At 37.8% G+C, this 18,225-nt stretch overlaps 1 protein-coding gene across 1 annotated transcript in view; it reads left to right on the forward strand.

Annotated features, from left to right (window-relative positions):
* The window catches only part of MPP7 (MAGUK p55 scaffold protein 7), a 146,844-nt gene that overhangs the window by 42,912 nt on the left and 85,707 nt on the right, over positions 1 to 18,225 (forward strand). Inside the window, exon 4 of the mRNA XM_058023683.1 lies at positions 11,846 to 11,964. Coding sequence (XP_057879666.1) covers positions 11,846 to 11,964 — 119 coding nt within the window. The remainder of the gene's footprint in view (positions 1 to 11,845; positions 11,965 to 18,225) is intronic.

The raw sequence follows: 18,225 nt of genomic DNA on the forward strand, positions 1-18,225 counted from the left end.
CTAATTTTCCACTCTGGACCTTTGCTTTCTTTATCATGCACCCTTTTGTGTTCTTTCAAAACCTTCCTTAATTTTTTTTAACTATTACTTGTTTATTTTTAAAGATTGTAATATGTCCAAAAGTAATAGTCACAGAGTTTCTGAATAAAGAAAGAGAAGTGCTTCATAAAGTAGAAGATAATCCTAATTTTGAAATATTGTGTGTTGAAATGCCTCTAAGCATGTTCTACTGTGCTATTTAATCCATATGATGATGCAAACATACCTTTAATAATTAAGATCTGTGTTAAAATTCAAGTGTCTCCATTGTCTTCAGAAATTTATAGTAAAACACTTTACATGCCGATAATCTCTTTTTCTTAAATAATAGTGCTTGTTCTTTTTTTTTTCTGCTTCAAGTTATAAGTTGTTTCTCTAAATAAAAATTTGCATTTGGAGTGAAAAGAGAATTTTTTTTTCTTCCACTTTCTTTACAGTACTTCCTGATTGGGCTGATATGCACTTAAGTATTTTTGGAATGGTTACCTCAAACTGTGCTTCCTACCCTGGCTATGATACAGGTGGTTTTCTGAAGTCTTGTTTTTCTGTTGTTTCACTCTTAGATTAAAAAGTAGTGATATGCATAAAATTTTTCCTGCCTCTGTTCTTCCTGTGTGGATAAGCAGTCTCACCCTGCCTGCACAGACTGGTACTGTGACATATGACAAGTTGAGACTGCCCTGTCTGGGACACTGAGGACTTGGCAAGTCCCTTAGTGGGACTTTAGGATAGGGACATAACCCTGCTCAGTCTGTTTGCTGAGACTGTCTTTTGTAAATACAATCAGACAAAGTGCAGCCTAACCTCTTTTTGTGTCTGTTAGATGCTGGGTGAAATAAAAGTAAACCTGGATCTAAAAACAAATGAAAGCATTCCGTGAGGGTTTATAAATAGAAGTGCATCATCTGTGAATATTGAAAGTTGTCATGTCATGGACCACTGGATATTCAGTCACCAGTATGGGAACATTAATGATTTAATTTTTTTTTTATATAGTCTGAAGTATCAGTTCACTGTCAAAAATAGGATTGTGTTCATGCTGGGCTGTATTTGATGATACTAAATGTGTATCTGACTGTGTCCATTTTACCTTGCTTTGGCTTTGTCAACAGCTTTTATTAGAAGTGGCACCATGCACTTGCAGCTGCTTTCTTCATATACATTCTTCATATGCTTGCTTTTCTCCTACCGTGTTTTAACCTGTATCTTCTTCTGAACACAAGCCATGCCTTTTAAATCTGTTTTGAGGGGCATCTACCAGGCTTTAAGCTATGATAAATCAAAATAATGGCTACACTATTTTCAATCTTAAAAAAAAAGTTTTAATTTATTCAGATTGATATTGTGACTTTTAATTTAATCTTATACCTTACCAGATTGATCTGGCTTCACTAACCTAAAGACAGAGAGCAAAGGCTTACATGCAGAGGATAAAGGTTTACATGCAGATGCTTTTTTCCCTTCCACTCTCCATTAGCCATATAGAAAACCTATTTTTATATAATAATGATAATAGTAATAATTGAAAAGCTGCTCATTGTGAATAACATCTGTGTGACCCTTAAGGTTTATGGTCCTGTCAGTGTCAAGTCAAAGTTATCTTAAAGCAGCCAGCCTGAATGGAAGGCTGAGCTCATGCCTCAGGCTGGGTCAGAAGCTGTCAGCAGTTTCTGTGGTGCAAAGTCTGCTTGCCCTCTGTGTGCAAGCCCACCAAACAGAATTTTTGAAGACTGAGCAGGAAGACTTGTGTTTTTGCAGGTAAAGCAAGTCTGTGAGATCTAGCATTCACTTATCTGCTATATTTAGGAAGGTGTAAAATTGCAATTCTGGCTTCACAGTAGTAGATGGCAGCTTTGTTGCTGACTTTGGTGGAGCCAAGATGACATCATTATGCTTTAAGTGTTGTTCTAATGTGAAAAACATCGTAAACTGGTTGCAGATTTCTTTCCTCCCAACACTGTATCAAGCTTGCTTAACTGACAAGCTTAAAAATGCTTTTCTGTTTGTTCTCAAAAAGCAGTGCATGAATGTGCAAAGCAGACTTCATGTTTTTGTTTCATGTGTTGTCAGCAGGAAAATCACATTTATGGGCCAAGCTTAGGCACCAAGAGACGCTGTGTGAGATTGTTTATATGCAATGAAAAATACAAGTCAGAAGCAGTTCTTGGATTTGAATATTGTAAATTATAGAAAGAAAATGTGCAAGGGCTTATGTTAGTTTCTCCTTGAGCACATAAAGGAGCGAGCACTGTGCCAGATAGCGAAGTTTTCTAAGTATTACAAGGCTGCAAAACCGAATACATATTAGGTTTAATTTAGGTTTTAAATTAGGTTTAATTAAAAAACCCCCACATTTGTTACTAACCAAATTTTAAGTTCATATGGCCTTTAAATATTCTTGGTTTTCATGTTTCCGTCTCTTTTTTGTAATAATATTAAATAAATACGTGAAATCTGTTAGGTATTTTTAAATAAATCTAAATGTTAGGTATTTTTCCAAAATGCATTTATAGAGTGTATTCTGTGATTCTTTCAAATTAATCTCGACCTCTGAAGCTGCATGCTGTTGATGTGGATATGCTGAATGCTGGTAGAAATATTTTCCTAGGATGGCTCATATGGATTGACTTCCCAGGGGTCAGAGACCACTGCAAGCAATGTGAAGTTCAAAGATGATTTTTTAGGCACCTGAACAAGAAGCTGTCTTGCTTTTATTGTTTTCATATAGATGTCTTCTCTTTATTTACTATTACATTAATGCATTTTGATCAGCTTGACAGTTTCAACATGATGTTTTCTAAGAGGATTTGATAATAAAAAGGATAAAAATAAAAAGGTAGAGAAAAAAGTAATAATATGAAGAAAAAGCTGAGTAGTTGGCTAAGCTGAAAGGGGGGCACCAGAAACATCAGTAGTGGAAGAAGGACAAATTAATCTGAAGTGCTAAAATTTTAATTTTAGCCTTTTAACCCAGTTTTCAGGATTTGGAGGAAGATAGAAATCAGCGAATTCTATTTTTACAGCCTATTAAAAGAATGCAGCAACATAAGATGGTGGCCAAAGATCTGTCCATCTCATTGTTATGAGATGGAGAGAAAGGGAATTTAGGAGAGGCTTGAAGGAAAGTTGTCTGGGAGTTGTTCTGTTGGAGGCTGCCAGGGCAGAGGCTTGCAGGGTCATCGGTCCCTGCTCCAGACTGCCGTTCCTTCCCACTGGCGTCCTGTGGTGGAAACAGAGCGGAGGGAAAGCCTGAACTCACCTGCTTTACACCTTGGTTATAACTGCAGGTACAGGTGTGCTGCAGCAAGTGTGGGGTGTAAATGCTTTGGCTACATCACCATTTCAAAGCTGCTTTAATTCCTCAGCACGTTGAGATGCATAGGTATGGCCAGATATTCATGAAAATGGATATGACAGCCAAGGCAAAATTTATACTGAATTAATAAACAGAGCCAATATTTTATCCTTGCATGCTTGATTTCTTCCCATCTCCATCTGCCAGAGGCATTAAATGGCTTTTAGGATAATACTAATTTGAAAGATTTGGGAAAGTATGGCTAGCTTTAATTGCAATCTGATTTAATTTTTAAAAATACAACTTGCTGGTGTCAGAGTATTTATTTTGGTATCAAAATATTCATGATGACTTGGAAAATTCGTTTAAAGTGAAATGAAATTTCTCTAAACTGTTCTGTTTTGTGTTAATATTGCTAGACTGATTCAGTAGTGTGGAATCAGAAAATGTGTGTAAGTATATATTTACTGATGGTAAACTCTTTAAAACTGTTACAGTTTTTGGACACACTTAAATTCAAATGGTCTGGCAGTTGAAAAACAATTTTACCCCTTTTTTTTGTTTGGTGAGCAGCATGTAGTTTTGTAATAAATGTGAAGGTACAATACTGTTTGTAAGCAGGGGCTCTGTTCTGTTTGTTGGGCTGAGAGCTGTAGCACACACGTGGGTGTCAGTTGTGCTGAGGCCAGGTGTCCTTTGCTGAGAGCACGCTGCCACGCTGTCCCCCTCAAGTGCAGCTGTGCCAGCATCCAGGTTAGCCAGCAGAGCCTGCATGCTGTGTGCATTGCATGCAAGGGTCTGTGGCTTCTCAGCCCAATATCACATCAAATCCTGCCTGATTTAGAAGAATTAAACCTCTTAATCAGAAGACAGTTTATTACTTCTCAGAGGTAATGAGAAGCTTCTCTGCTAGCTGTTAGTTGCCTGTTGAAAAATACAGGGTTCAGAATTGATTTTTTTTTTTTCCTTAATAACACATTGGTTTAGGAAAAAACCCAACACACACAAAGAACACCTGAAAGCAATATATTAGTTTTACAGATAAACGATGAAATAATTCAATTATTTCAAATAGTTTACTTTCCTAAACTTACTTTCAAAAGGAGGTGGTGATGTAGGATCGTGGAATGGTTTGGGCTGAAAGGGACCTTAAAGTTCATTTAACTTCAAACCCCCTGCTGTGAGCAGGGACATCTTTTACTAGGCCAGGTTGCTGAGAGCCCCACCCAACATCACCTTGAACACTGCAAGGGACGGGACAGCCCCTGCTTCTGGAAACAGCCTGTTCCAGTGCCTCACCAATCTCACCATACAGAATTTCTTCCACATATTAACCTAAATTTCCCCTGTTTTCAGTTTGAACCGTTACTGCTTGTCCTGTCAGTACAGTTCCTGACAAAGAGTTCCTCTCCAGCCTTCCTTGTAGGCCTCACTCAGATTTTGGAAGTTTGTTGGGGGTCATAATGCACACTCTTCCATACTGAACAGCCCCAACTTTCTCAATCTGTCAAAATACTTGACTCTTTAAATTTGTGCATAGTCCCATATTCTTCTATAAACTTTTAAATCAAGTGTATGTGGCTGCATATATGTGACTGATTGTGTAATGGCATAACTTGTTTTGAGTGTTAATTTTTAAACTAGGTCCTTCAGTGAATCATAATGCTGAAATAATCTACTGGCTTGATTTCAGGCATCAGTATTGCCTAGGGTTGTAGGACTTTTCTTCTACTCTCATGACAGATATATCCTGTATGAGATACATGATTAGCATGGGTCTTGACCATGAGAGGTTGAGATACGTGGTAATACCGCACTGGTTCCATTATTCTTAGGCACAGCTTGAAAATAATGTTGATTTCTATTGCTAGAAATCTTTATTCAGGCTCTTAATGAGATATTCTGTCTTCCTTTTGCAGATGTGAAATGCTCTGTTTAGTAGTCCTTGCTTGTCCTCCCCAGTGCCAAGTATCTTATAACCTTGTAAACTGTGACTGAGGGGTTAAAACATGGCCAGTGTGCCCAGTGCCTTCCTAGTGCTGGAATGAGTTCTTTCCTGACTGCCTGCCAGGTGCTTGCTATTGCCTCCTCTAGGGCTGATGAAGATCAAGATAGAAATACCAAAGAGTTGCCAAGCTGATGTCTATGGAAAGGACCAGTCAATTAGTCAAGGTTATTCAAGGTGCCATAGCAGGCTTCATTGGAGGAGACAGGAGTTAAAAAAAAAATAAAATTGTATGAGTTTTCCACAAGCTGCTTGTTAATTTGTCCTTGATGGGTCACTTTAAATCAGTTTTATGTATATGTTATTCTTGCAGATAAAAGGTGGGTTTTTGAATACTCATAAAAGTACATTTTATGAACGTTGAAAATATCCATGTTGACACAGTGTCTAGTAACTACGTTTTTGAGGGGGCTTGATTTTGAAACAGCTTTGATGAGCCATGCAAGCAGGAACTTTGCAGCAAGTCTTGCCCTGTATGGATGCAGATAGAGATCAACTCTTTAACTCACATCAGAACATTAACAGTATGTGGTATGTTAAATCTGAAATACACATGTTGAGACAAATCCTAAAAGACCAATAACTGTTTCAAACAACTGCATATTCTGTAGCTCTGGGAGCCAAGTTCCAAAACTAAAGACTTTTCCATTTTGAAGGAAATAATATTTTTTAAAGTGATGGGTTTAAATAATTACTCATTCAACATTTTCTGTCATAACATTGTTTTAAGGTGCATGAACAAGTTTACTGTAGCTTTGAGGAATAAAAATTAGGTACAAGTTTTGAGTCAAAATACTATTGCCCTTATGAATATGCAGTCTTGTTCTTTGAGGACACTTACAGCAAAATTCTTTTTTTCATTAGAAAAAAATATACAACATTGGTATTTCTATTGCTCTGCCATCTGTAAGGATTTCAGCCTTTTACTTTTTTTTTGTGAATTAGCAAATAAATCAAAACAGATATTTTTCCCAAGATGCCGATCACTTGCATGTTGTAGTTTTGCAATTGCATGATGTAGTTACTTGGTGTCCTGTACTTTGAAAATTAATTTTTTTGGTAGAAACACTAAACCGCAAAACTTAAAAAAGGTGCTTACTGGAATGAGTTAATCCATCTGGCTCTGCAGAGAAAAATTGTTACTCTTTAACTTTTTGTAGTGTCAGCAAGCCCATATATTCAGTGGAATTACTTAAGAGAACATAAAAAAAGAATTATTTGTAGCACATAAATTTGAGCACATAGTGGTCTTTTTACAGCTGGAGTCTGATAGGACAGTGCAGTATGTCCATCCTAATGTGCAGACACAGTGCATATGTTTTTATTTGAACCTGTACGTAAATACTAATCTCAGATTTCAGAATGAAATAATTTTCAATATGTGGTGTTAGTGACTGATTTTGTTATTCAGCAGCAAGGATGTCAGAATAAGTGCTTCTACTGCAGTGATGCTTGGTTGTGTGTAAGGCAGATGTCTGAGTCTTCGTAGAACTGTAAAGTACAGTTCAAATGTGAAAAAATGTTAGCTTGTTATAAATGGCAGCAAATGGTGCTGATTATTTTACCTTTGACAAAGTGGAAAATTTAAAGGTTGGTTTGTCCCATTTTATTAATACAATAAATTTTTACAGTGTTGTTCTGGGCCTTTAGATATATGTTCTTTAGTGTTTATTATCCCTCAGCTGCTGTAAAAATTCTAGATTTGAAGCCTGGCATCATTGTTCAGAATGCTAATTCAGGAAATTAATTAGCATATGAAAGCAAAGGCAGATCCATGTTTCCATTTCTTTCCTTACGCTTACCAAAACAAAGTTGGTGTTTTCTTGTAAGAAAGTGATGGAACGCAGAGACCATATTTTTTATCATTTAGCACTAGTTTATAGCTTCCACAGACTTGTCCTAATAATGAAGCTATGAAGGATATGACAAGAATGGTGATATTAAATTTCTCTAGACTAACAGTAAATTTTTCCACTCTGATGTCAAGAATGTAGAGCATCTGGAATCTGCAATGTGAGTGGTTCAGTACGGGAACAGTTTAATCAATTGCTTAGCCATTTATTCTCCTCCTAGGAACAAGCAGTCTTCTGCAGAATATAACGCTACAAAGGAAGCAATTTTCTAAAACTGGAAAAATCTTTTATGTCCTGTTGTTTCTGATTTAAAAGGTTTCCATTGCTTCTTACTCTTAAATCCGATTGCAGGTGCAAATCCACTGTACACGTTTTTAAATTGGAATTAGCATTACTCTACATTTTGGTCTTCAGATCAAATAAAACTAAATTGTATTAATTAGGTTTAGAAAAAGGTGAAGATGCTCTGAAGACAGTAACTGCTTAAGTGTGTTGAAAGAGCACAGTTGAAAATTGTCTTTTATCCTTTTAGATGTGATTATGTTGTGATGAGTCTTGGGGTTCCTCCCCCCTGAGCTGTAGGAATGACCAGACTTACTTCCCCTCTTAAAATTGCATAATTGTCTTACATCTCTATGTTTAATCACATTGTTAGTTTTTTTAGTGTATGCTCAGGTCTTCTGGGAATAAATTATCTACTTTTAAAAATCAAAATAAATTAGTTTTTCTTGTGTGAGTCATGTTTCCTCTGCTGAGTTTTGACACCTGACGTGTTTTGATACTAGTAAATTCCAATGGGTGCAGGATTTCTTTTGAATATAAATGCTGGTTAAAATTAGGTAAACCAGACTAAAAAAAAATCAAGAACCCCAGAGTAGCAACAGTGTATAATAAAAGCAAAAAAAAAATTTTTTTTGCATAACACTCCACACAGTGGTGCCAACATCAGGCTTTCAAAACAACAGGATTTTTTTATTTACTTTTATTTTTCTTTTTAAACAACTTCTAGATACTTTTTTTAAAAGCTCTTGGTTGTGTTCATTGACATTGTGGGACTTTTAAAAAAAAAAAAAGTGAGGTCCAAGCATGCCATATGACTCAAGAAGGTGGGAAACATCACAATTGACACCAAAAGCACAACCGAGGCCTGGCAGGCAGTGGTAGCTTGGAGGTGCTGATACACCTCACTCTGGTCTGATACAATGAATATGCATTTTTAATTTGCCAAACAATCTGTATTTTAGGGACAATCACTTATGACCTTTTGGAAAGTTAATTTTTGGTTTTAAAAGTATTCAGAAGTGTTCAGTGTGGCATCCCTTCACACTTCATAATTGCTACTGGAACAATTTTTAAAAAATCTGGTTTTAACTGTCTGGCATTACTTAAACCATTGTTAAACTTGCACTTTTTTCCTATGGCCTTTGGCTCTGTCTTCTGGAACCACCTGAGATACTACTTAGAAATTTTGCAGGAGGTTTGAAGTTGATCTGAAGCACTCTACTATGAAATTCAGATTACTTCTGCTGCTGCATGGCAGCATCTCTGTAGAGATCTTATAGGGCTGCAGGAATTTGAGCTACTGTCCTTCATGTGTAGGAAGGATGGATGTAGTAATTGTTCAGATTTGATAAGTAAAATTAGGCCAATAAAGTGGTGTCAATTCATTACCAGTTTACACTAACTTGACAAATTATTGTGTCCCTGTCCATATCACAAACACACTTTCTTTAATATGCCATGTGCTGGTAAAGTCACATGCCAGCCACAGTTTTTACTGTTTGTTCACAGTGGAATGATTAACATCAATACATGTCATGTAATTTAGACACAAGTAAAAATCATGTTTTACTTGGAGATGTGTGTAGAAGATCCACATACTTGATTTCTTAATAGATAAAAATTAGAATGCCCATCTAAAAATTTTTGATTCTGTGGTACCGTTCATCACAGACAGAACAAGAAGAAACAAGAGGAAAGGTAAGCCTTTGGAGGTGCCACCACCTTCTTCTGCCATTGCCTTCTGGAGCTGAGTCAGGTGATCTGTAATCACACAAATTTAACTTAGATATCTTCTAGATCTTTGTCTTCTCCCCAGGTTAATACACTAAGTCCTCCTTCTGCCTGATTTTTACTTGGCTCCTTAATGGAGTTGTTTTTTACACAGTTTGGGTAGGAGTGTTTAGAGCAAAAGCATGGTGTTCTCCAGCACGCTGCATGGCACAGCCTCAGTTTCCACTGCTGCAGAGAAGGGATGGGTTCTCATTCCCTTCTGGCTGAAAGCTTTAAACACTGGACTCTAGAGCCAAAGCAGGGAAGAACTAGAAGCATGGCCATGATATTGGATAAAATCAGTCAGCACCTGTCTAATTGTCTCCACTTCCCAGGGGAGTTGCACAGATGGGTGCATTGCTGTTGAAGCTGGAGTGGTGCACTAGGAACATGGACACCCATTTCCCTGGAAGAGGCAATTCAGGGCTGTACAAATAAATAAAGCTCACAGAAACTTTTGAGCTGGATGTGAAACCTTCATATGTGTAAGGACCTGCACTCCTGGAGTGCTGGCAGGTGGGGTTCTTCTCTGGGAGTTTTGTGTGTAAAACCAAAGTCTCATTATGGGCTGATTCAGTCTTCCCCTGTGTCACTAATAGTTAATCCATCAGGAAATACAAACTTTCATTTTATTTTTCACTAGGGATTTGATTCTCAAAGTGTTGAGGAGCAAGTTACAAGGAGAGAATAGTTTTTATAGTTGATTACATGTGGAATTTAAGCAGATCTGATGGATCAAGGAAAAGAAAGCTTACTCTGTTACATGCCTTTATTTGAGGGAAGTGTCTGAAGTTTCTGTTTTCTTTCTTCTGAATGACACACAGGAATTGTCCCCAAGCAGTTATGCCACAGTGCAAGCTTACATTGAAAATTTCTATTCCATTTTCTGACAGCCTTCAGGTTATTTTGAGGTAAATATATTTACAGTAACAAAGTGGCCAAGTGTAAAGAATGTTAGCAATTTTCTAAATAAAAAAAGAAATGTTTTCATTTTCTAAATGAAACTGTTTTTTCATAAATTGTGTGATAAAACAACCATTTTTGCTAAGTTCTGAAGTTCTGATAATCTGGGAAGTTGGAGTCACAAGTCCCACTGAGACCTCTTCTCTCTGGCTGTCACCTCAATCAGTGATTGTGTCTTGCTAGGCAAAGCTTGATGGTCTTTTTTTCTGTCTGCAAAATGGTAGTAGTTTGAGTTGTTTCTTCTTTTTGCAGTATTTTTGAAGCAGAAACAAGAACATACTTAAATAAAAGCAGGATTGTAAGAGAAATTAATATCAACCACTGAAAAATGCTTGGAGCACAAAAAGAATGTATCTGGAAGGAAGTTTTTTTTCCCAAAATATTTTACCAAGGGGCAGTAAAAAGATGAAAATATAAATAATCAGAACCCAAAAGTGCTGTATGCAATGTTGAAAGGAATATGTACTGCCTGAAAAGGTTGTGAAATTATGTTTACTAATAAATATTCTAAATACTCTAAATCATAACTTTCAGGGAGATAATAAACGTAATAACAATAGGTAACCTGTAATTTACAACAATGTTCTTTTACCGGTAGAATATGTTGTAAATGTGTTCTTGTGATGAACAGCAGCCCTTACTCAGACTAAAAATAATAACAGGACCGTGTATCTTGGATCCCAGGAGACTGTTGGTGTTTTTGTAGACAGCAGACAGGAGAAAAAGGCATTTTGTCCTTTTTACCCCAAGTAATCCCACTGGAAAATTAAACATGTGCTATGAATTGATAGCAACTCATGCCAGGTTACCTCCCTAAAGAGGACTGCTGCAAACACTGTTGCTGCATTTCTTGGACAGCCCTTTGATGGTCTGTGTGCACGATGGATACTTTATGCTGTACGCTACTGTGGAACAGAGTGCTACTGTCTGCCCCTCCGAGAGCGCTGCTGAGGTGTGCCACAAATAACTGAGCTCAGCAATTGCTTCAGCCCTAGAGAGAATCTCAAATACCTGCAAATTAAAAATGTTACTGAAATATTTCTGTGTTCATGTGTGTCTGGGAAAACTGTGTTGGTTTTGTTTTTAGAAATTTAATCCTGCAAAACAGAGAAGGTGCTTTTGTATTGCCGTGGATCCTTGCTGAACACAGGATTGAATAAAATATTAAGCAATATATTAGCAAGAAATATTTAGAAAAACCACGAACCTTTTTTTAATGGACCACCCTATCCAGTTTCTGTTCTTTTAAGGAAGTTTTTCCTATGCATGACTCATTTCACTCTTTGGCTAACATCAAGGGAAATGGAATAACGATTAAGCAAAGGAATGTATGCTTTTTTTCTGGGTTTGTCCTTTTCTCAAAACCTTTATGAATTTTCTGCATAACCTTGTGTAAATATATATGGATGTAGAAGCTTGACAACTGTGACAAGGTAAAAAGTACCCTGCTAATACTTGTTTCTTAGTAATTTTTTCTAAATGTTCCTTTTGATTCTACATGTTAATGTTGTGCTGGATACCCCAGACTCCCTCTTTAGTTAAAATGACATGCTCCAGGCAGCCAATTACACAGAACTGTTAAGTGAAATTAATGAGATCACCCTAGATCACACTTTGTGTTTTATTTTCATTTTATAGGTCTGTACGAGCTGCTGGCTGCATTGCCAGCCCAGCTGCAGCCACATGTGGACAGCCAGGAAGACCTGACCTTCCTCTGGGATATGTTTGGTGAAAAAAGCCTTCATTCACTGGTGAAGGTAAATCACATTTTAGTCAGATTCTCTTTGAGAGGAGCATATGGAAAAATGTTTTGAGCGCCATCTAGTAAACCAGTGACCAAACTGTTGCTCAGTGAAAACAAAACAGCCTTGTTTTAACTCTGTTTCTGGCGGGGTGGAAGTTGTTAAATAAGATTTTACCAAAAATACATAGATGATTTCATTTAAGAGTGATGTTTTGGCAGTGTAATGCTAATGCAACAAACATGTGTTGTTTGCCCTTGTTTAGAAAAAAGGAGTACGAAATAGTAGCAGGAAATCTGACACTTCTTTATGGTCAACATTCAAGGCCTGGAGTTTAGCTTAAATAAATAAACGTTCACAGCAAAAATTAGAAGGAATATATTTTCTGAGGTCAAGTATGGCAAGAGTTCAGTAGCCACATTAATTTAAAATAATTTCCTTTAACAAAGTCAACTGAAATTCTAGTAAGCTGTTTCTTTTATTGGCTTGTCTCCATTTAATATTGTGTTTTGCTCATAAATATGCTGGACTAAAGTACAGCCTAAAATAAGTTGGATGAATACTTGAGTAAAATATTATGCTACAAAAATGATCAGCACCAAGAAATCAAAGCATGCCGTGGGAGTACACAGAGCTATCCCAATAATCTTAAAATTGTGTGGAGCTGAAAAATGGGACCAATCAGCTGGTTAAAAATACTCCACTCCTACAAAACGGTAAGTATGTCTTCAGTCCCCAGTACAGAGCTAATTCAAGCTGGAAGGAAATTCTGAGGTCTGAAATGAGTCAGTAGATGTTAGTAACCCATGCCATGAATATATCCAGACTTGTGCAGAATTTGTTGCCCATGTCAATTACTGATCTAGAGTAAGCTTAAAACTGGGATTATTTCTAAGTAGGTATGAAAGAATCACATTTTCCCATTTTTTTCAGTTATTTTATTCTGGAAAAAGATGTAGTAATGTTGATACTTGGTCAAGTGCTTGGTGATACTCCTCAAAATATCTGAGAATTTACGTGTAAAAGTAAAACTAAATAATACTCTCTGGCATTTGATACGCAAAAGCAACAAACAGTGGAACAGTGCTTGGCAATATTTGCTTGCCTGAAGAATTTCATCAACATTTCTGAAGTGCCATGACTCCCAGACTCCTTGTGGCTTTGCTGCAGCTGTCTGTGCAGGTGGCTCAGAAGATCACTGTAAGAGGAATACCAGTCATCTTTCTGATGCAGGCTGACAGTGGTGTGCATCTAAGCAAAATGTTATGTCAGCTGCTAAATTAGTTTTCTTTCTGGTTTGGGAATTAAAGAAGGCTGGCTAGAAAATGAGTGTGGATCTGTGAAACATTGACACTTCAACATTTGCTCTAATTTTTTATCGAGGCAAAACCTAAATGTGTTCAAACTCCTTTCACTTACTCCTTTTGCCCCTCATTCCAAAAGAAGACAGCACTGGTTTACTCACTTGGAGTATGCTCTCATTTTGGAGCAGTTGGCTTTCCTAGCAGCTCTCCTGGTTGCATGCCCTGGTTACCACGTTGTTTGTTATTGCAGGGTGGATTGGACTTTCTGACTGTAACAGAAAAGAAAGATGAGAGAGGGGATCAGTGAATGGTCATTATATTGCAATTACAAGAAGCACTGAAATATTCCAACCATCCTCATTATTTGTCTTGTGCTCTCTAGCTCTGAATACTAGACACACATGTAACTTTGACCCTGTTGATGCTTTTCTTAATGTCCTTTTAAACCTCACACTATCTTAAAGTAGATATAATTCTTGAAATCTTGAAACTACATATTTAGTGTTCACTAGTTGCTCTTCTTTAAGACAGTATATTAACTTCATTTGAGACTCAAAGTTTTTTAATTGCAGGAATTAAGACTATTAAGAGCATTTGGTCTGACCAGTGCATGTCACAGGCCATCAAACCTCACATTTGATTTCTGTGAAGGTCTGGTATATAAAGTAGGGTATGAAAAGCTTTCTAAATGTTATCTAGTTCATATTCTTGCCTCAAGATGGGCTTAATTGTATGTGAAACTCATGGTATTGGTTTGACCTTTAATGCATTTTTAGAAGGATTGTTCAGAATCCTCTCAAGTTTCAGAGAAGACAGTCCCTAGCATTTTTGGAAGAGAGCTGTAAGAGCAGAAGAATGAGCCCCATCTGTCATAGTTTTTCGCTGTTACAAGGCTTTAGGAGTGCAAAATCTTTTTCTAAGTTTTGGTGTCTTATTTGAAAGACTGTTTTTTCCTAGCAGTAACTTCTTAAAGTCAACTGTACTTGCAAAGACAAATGTTTTTAATTCTGCAGTCAGAGAATGATGACACATATTTTGTAATAAAAAAAGAAAAAGAAAGGAAAAAATGTGCCCTTGTCTTGGGCCAAGGATGTTGTGATCCTGGTATGTGGCAGTGTAGGAAGAAAATGAGCATGGGTATATTACCAGTTAGCACTGATATTTCTCTATTTTTAATATGTTGCTTAATAAAAATTTCTACACCAATCTTCCTACCTTACTGCTTAATAATTTCAGATATTATAAAAGACCTTTTTTCCTAAGTTATGAAATGGATAATATGCTCCAAAATTATTGGAATATTTAAGTATAAAATGAACTTACTGCTTTTTCTACAGATATTCTACGTTTCATGGGTATTTAATTACTATAGCTTTTTCTTCATGGTTGTGTACTATAGCATATGGTTTGCTATTCTGGCTCTCTAAATATTGAGAAGAAAAAAAGAAGAAGAAAAAAAAAAAAAAGCCCCAGAACTTGTCTTGGAGTTCTCTTCATTCAGTATTGTTGGACAGAAATCTCTTTGAGAACTTGGATGAGTCTAAGCTGTTCTAAGAAGTCAGAAGTGGAAAAGTTGTATTAGATCATCCAATCCATTCCCCTGCAAATACTGGATTGCTTTCTACAGTACATTCCTATTGTAGTTAGTAAAAGCAGCAAACACTGATGCAACTGCTCTTGCTGTCCCTTTTCTTCACAAAGGAATCTGTTAATGAGATTTTAGTTTACAAAGTAAAACACAGATGAGGGAACCCACAACTGTTGTTGACAGTTTGGAAGGGAAAACTGGTTCTGGATAGTTTAAAATTTGTTTCTGCTTCCCTCAAATTGTTACTTCCTTCTTCTCACATGACTCTCAAATTTTACCAAAAAACTTAAGCCATCTCATTCTTTTTTATATAGCAGAGATCCTGTTAATTCTGTAGATTTGTAGGATAGAAACACGAGGGGAAGATCCTTCAGGGTAATTACAAACATTGATGTAGCTGATACCTGAAATAGTACGCGTGCTCAGCTTGGATATTTTTTTAGAAAGGATAAATAAAGATGTGTTCCAGCTACTCCTGTGGATTATTTTTAGAGGAGCAGCAAGAATTTCCATGTGCGTTTGCTTGCTGTTAGTGCACCAGACACGTTTTACTGTTTGTCTGTTTAGCTCCAGGATGAAGCTTCCACTTGCACTGTTGCCTTAAACATTTCTGGTTGTGGATGTAATGCTCAAGAATTGAGTAAACTTTTCTGTTGCACAGCTACCAAAGTATTTAATAACCAATTGCAGTTTGGTTCTGGCCAACTCAGTACTGTACTTTCCATTATGAAAATGAAGCCACAGCAAGTGCTGTTGCTGTTTCTCTTGATAGGGAAGAGTTTGCACATTCAAAAAGCTATGTGTTGCACTAGGAAAAAAATAACCAACTACTGCAAAAGTAGGAATATTTGGTGAATCAAGTCTGATTTTATTATAGCTGCATAGTATTTTTATAGCTGGCCCTACAAAACCTTAATTTGTGCTAATTTTCCTAGTTTCACCTGGATTTGATTTGACTTGAAGTTCAAAGAAACTGCATTTTCTATGTGCTGGAGTTTGACCATATAAATTGCTTTAAACATATCAAAAATAAACTAGTCAGGTATATCCTGGTGAAATTTCTTTGGCATGTAAGATGAATTGCATGATTACATAGCCCAAATTTTACAATCATTGTTTTGGAAATTTTCAGTGTGAGTACTCAAATATGTAAATGTAAATGGTTTCAGTATACTGTGGTTCCATGTTTGGCAAGAAGAAAAATAAAGACAGTATTTACAAAAACTAAGTTGACTAAGGCAAAGCAAAGGGAATTGATTTGACACATCCCTTAGTGAAAAAATCAACTGTATTCAGATGACATACTAAATCTTCAGTTTGAATTGTTTGTGGGAAGAGATGTGCAGGTTATTTTGGCGTTTGTGGAAGCTCCCATGGTGCAGCTTTCCCTACCCTGTGATATGTCAGCTGTTCTGGGTCGCAGCAGGCATTGTTCAGAGCGCTGTGACCCTTCTGAAGAAGCCTCTTGAAAAAGACACCTCAGGGGCACAGGCATGGTGTGCTCACAGTGTGTGATTTCAGCTCACACAGGGTGATTTCAGCTCACAGCGGGTGATTTCAGCTCACACTGGGTGATTTCAGCTCACAGCGGGTGATTTCAGCTCACAGTGTGTGATTTCAGCTCACAGTGGGTGATTTCAGCTCACAGTGTGTGATTCCAGCTCACAGTGTGTTATTTCAGCTCGCAGTGTGTGATTTCAGCTCACACAGGGTGATTTCAGCTCACAGTGGTTGATTTCAGCTCACAGTGGGTGATTTCAGCTCACAGCGGGTGATTTCAGCTCACAGCAGCTGATTTCAGCTCACAGTGTGTGATTTCAGCTCACAGTGGGTGATTTCAGCTCACAGCGGGTGATCTCAGCTCACAGTGGGTGATTTCAGCTCACAGCGGGTGATTTCAGCTCACAGCAGCTGATTTCAGCTCACAGTGTGTGATTTCAGCTCACAGTGGGTGATTTCAGCTCACAGTGTGTGATTTCAGCTCACAGCGGGTGATCTCAGCTCACAGTGGGTGATTTCAGCTCACAGCGGGTGATTTCAGCTCACAGCAGCTGATTTCAGCTCACAGCAGCTGATTTCAGCTCACACAGGGTGATTTCAGCTCACACTGGGTGATTTCAGCTCACAGTGTGTGATTTCAGCTCACACAGGGTGATTTCAGCTCACAGTGTGTGATTTCAGCTCACACAGGGTGATTTCAGCTCACACCTGGTGATTTCAGCTCACACCTGGTGATTTCAGCTCTTCTGTGATCCAGGCAGAAGGAGAGACAGCATCTTCCTGTGGGGTTCCAAGGAGAGCCTTTTCTGAGCTTCTTCCTCCAAGGGATGCAGGGATGAAAGAGCCTCTCCGGCAGGGAAAGCAGGGGTTTATGTAGGGATCTTGAGGGGTGGGACAGAACACCAGGGCCAATGGGATATATTCAATCTGCATGTTTCATGGAGGCATGCTGGGAGAAGCCTTTCTTCTCACCCTACCTCAGAGGCTGTGGCTTGAGGGGTTTTCCCTCCAGAGGAGGGTTGTGGATTCTTTCCCTGTTGGCCCACCAGCTCCACAGTTGTGCAGCCAACATCCAGGTGTGTGCTTCCCAGATCATGTGCATTCACCTGCTGTGTTGTGCCATCCACATGATGCATGCTACTGCCTGGGCACAAGCTCAGGCACCCAAAGATTTGGATTTTCTTCCCTTAAGAATGTAGAGAAAATGGACTTCTGACTGTATCAGTTGTAGGTTACAACTGATTGTTCTGAACGTATTGTTCTGTGTTTTTGGTGGGCATGGTCCACAGACGGAGGGAATGACGTCTCTGGGTGTGGCTGAAAAGCACGTGGTGGCTGAGGAGAATGTATTAAGTGGTGAAGACCAGAGCCTGACATGATAAAAAATGAAGGTTGTTGATCATACTGAAATAGAAGTAGATTTCTGCATGGAAGGCTGATGATGGAATATGTTGGCTACTTCTGCACTTCAAGTTTGGACTGACATTGAAATACTTTTTGCAGGACATACAAAACTTATTTATTTTTCCATTATTTTGTTCTTTATATATACTTTCTCTAGAACTAATATTTATACAGTCTTCATAGTTATTGTTCAATTTGTTTATTTCCTGCATGTCTCAAGACTTTTTCTGTTGATCATATAGAAGAGGAAGAGAACAGGGTTTGTTTGTGAGGGGATTTTGGTGGCTAATATATTTGCACATGTTAAGGCAATGGTGAGAGTGGTTTCTGATTTCAGGGTGGACAAAACCAGCCACCTCAGAAGGAGCTCAGAGGAACTCCAGTACACAAGAACTGCAAACCTATAAAATGCACAAGAATAGAAAATGGGACTGGGGTTTTTTACCTAACCTCAATTTATCTAACCAAGTGAGAAGGTTG

This window comes from Melospiza georgiana, chromosome 1 (genome assembly GCF_028018845.1).
Source record: "Melospiza georgiana isolate bMelGeo1 chromosome 1, bMelGeo1.pri, whole genome shotgun sequence".
Classification (NCBI taxonomy): domain Eukaryota; kingdom Metazoa; phylum Chordata; class Aves; order Passeriformes; family Passerellidae; genus Melospiza; species Melospiza georgiana.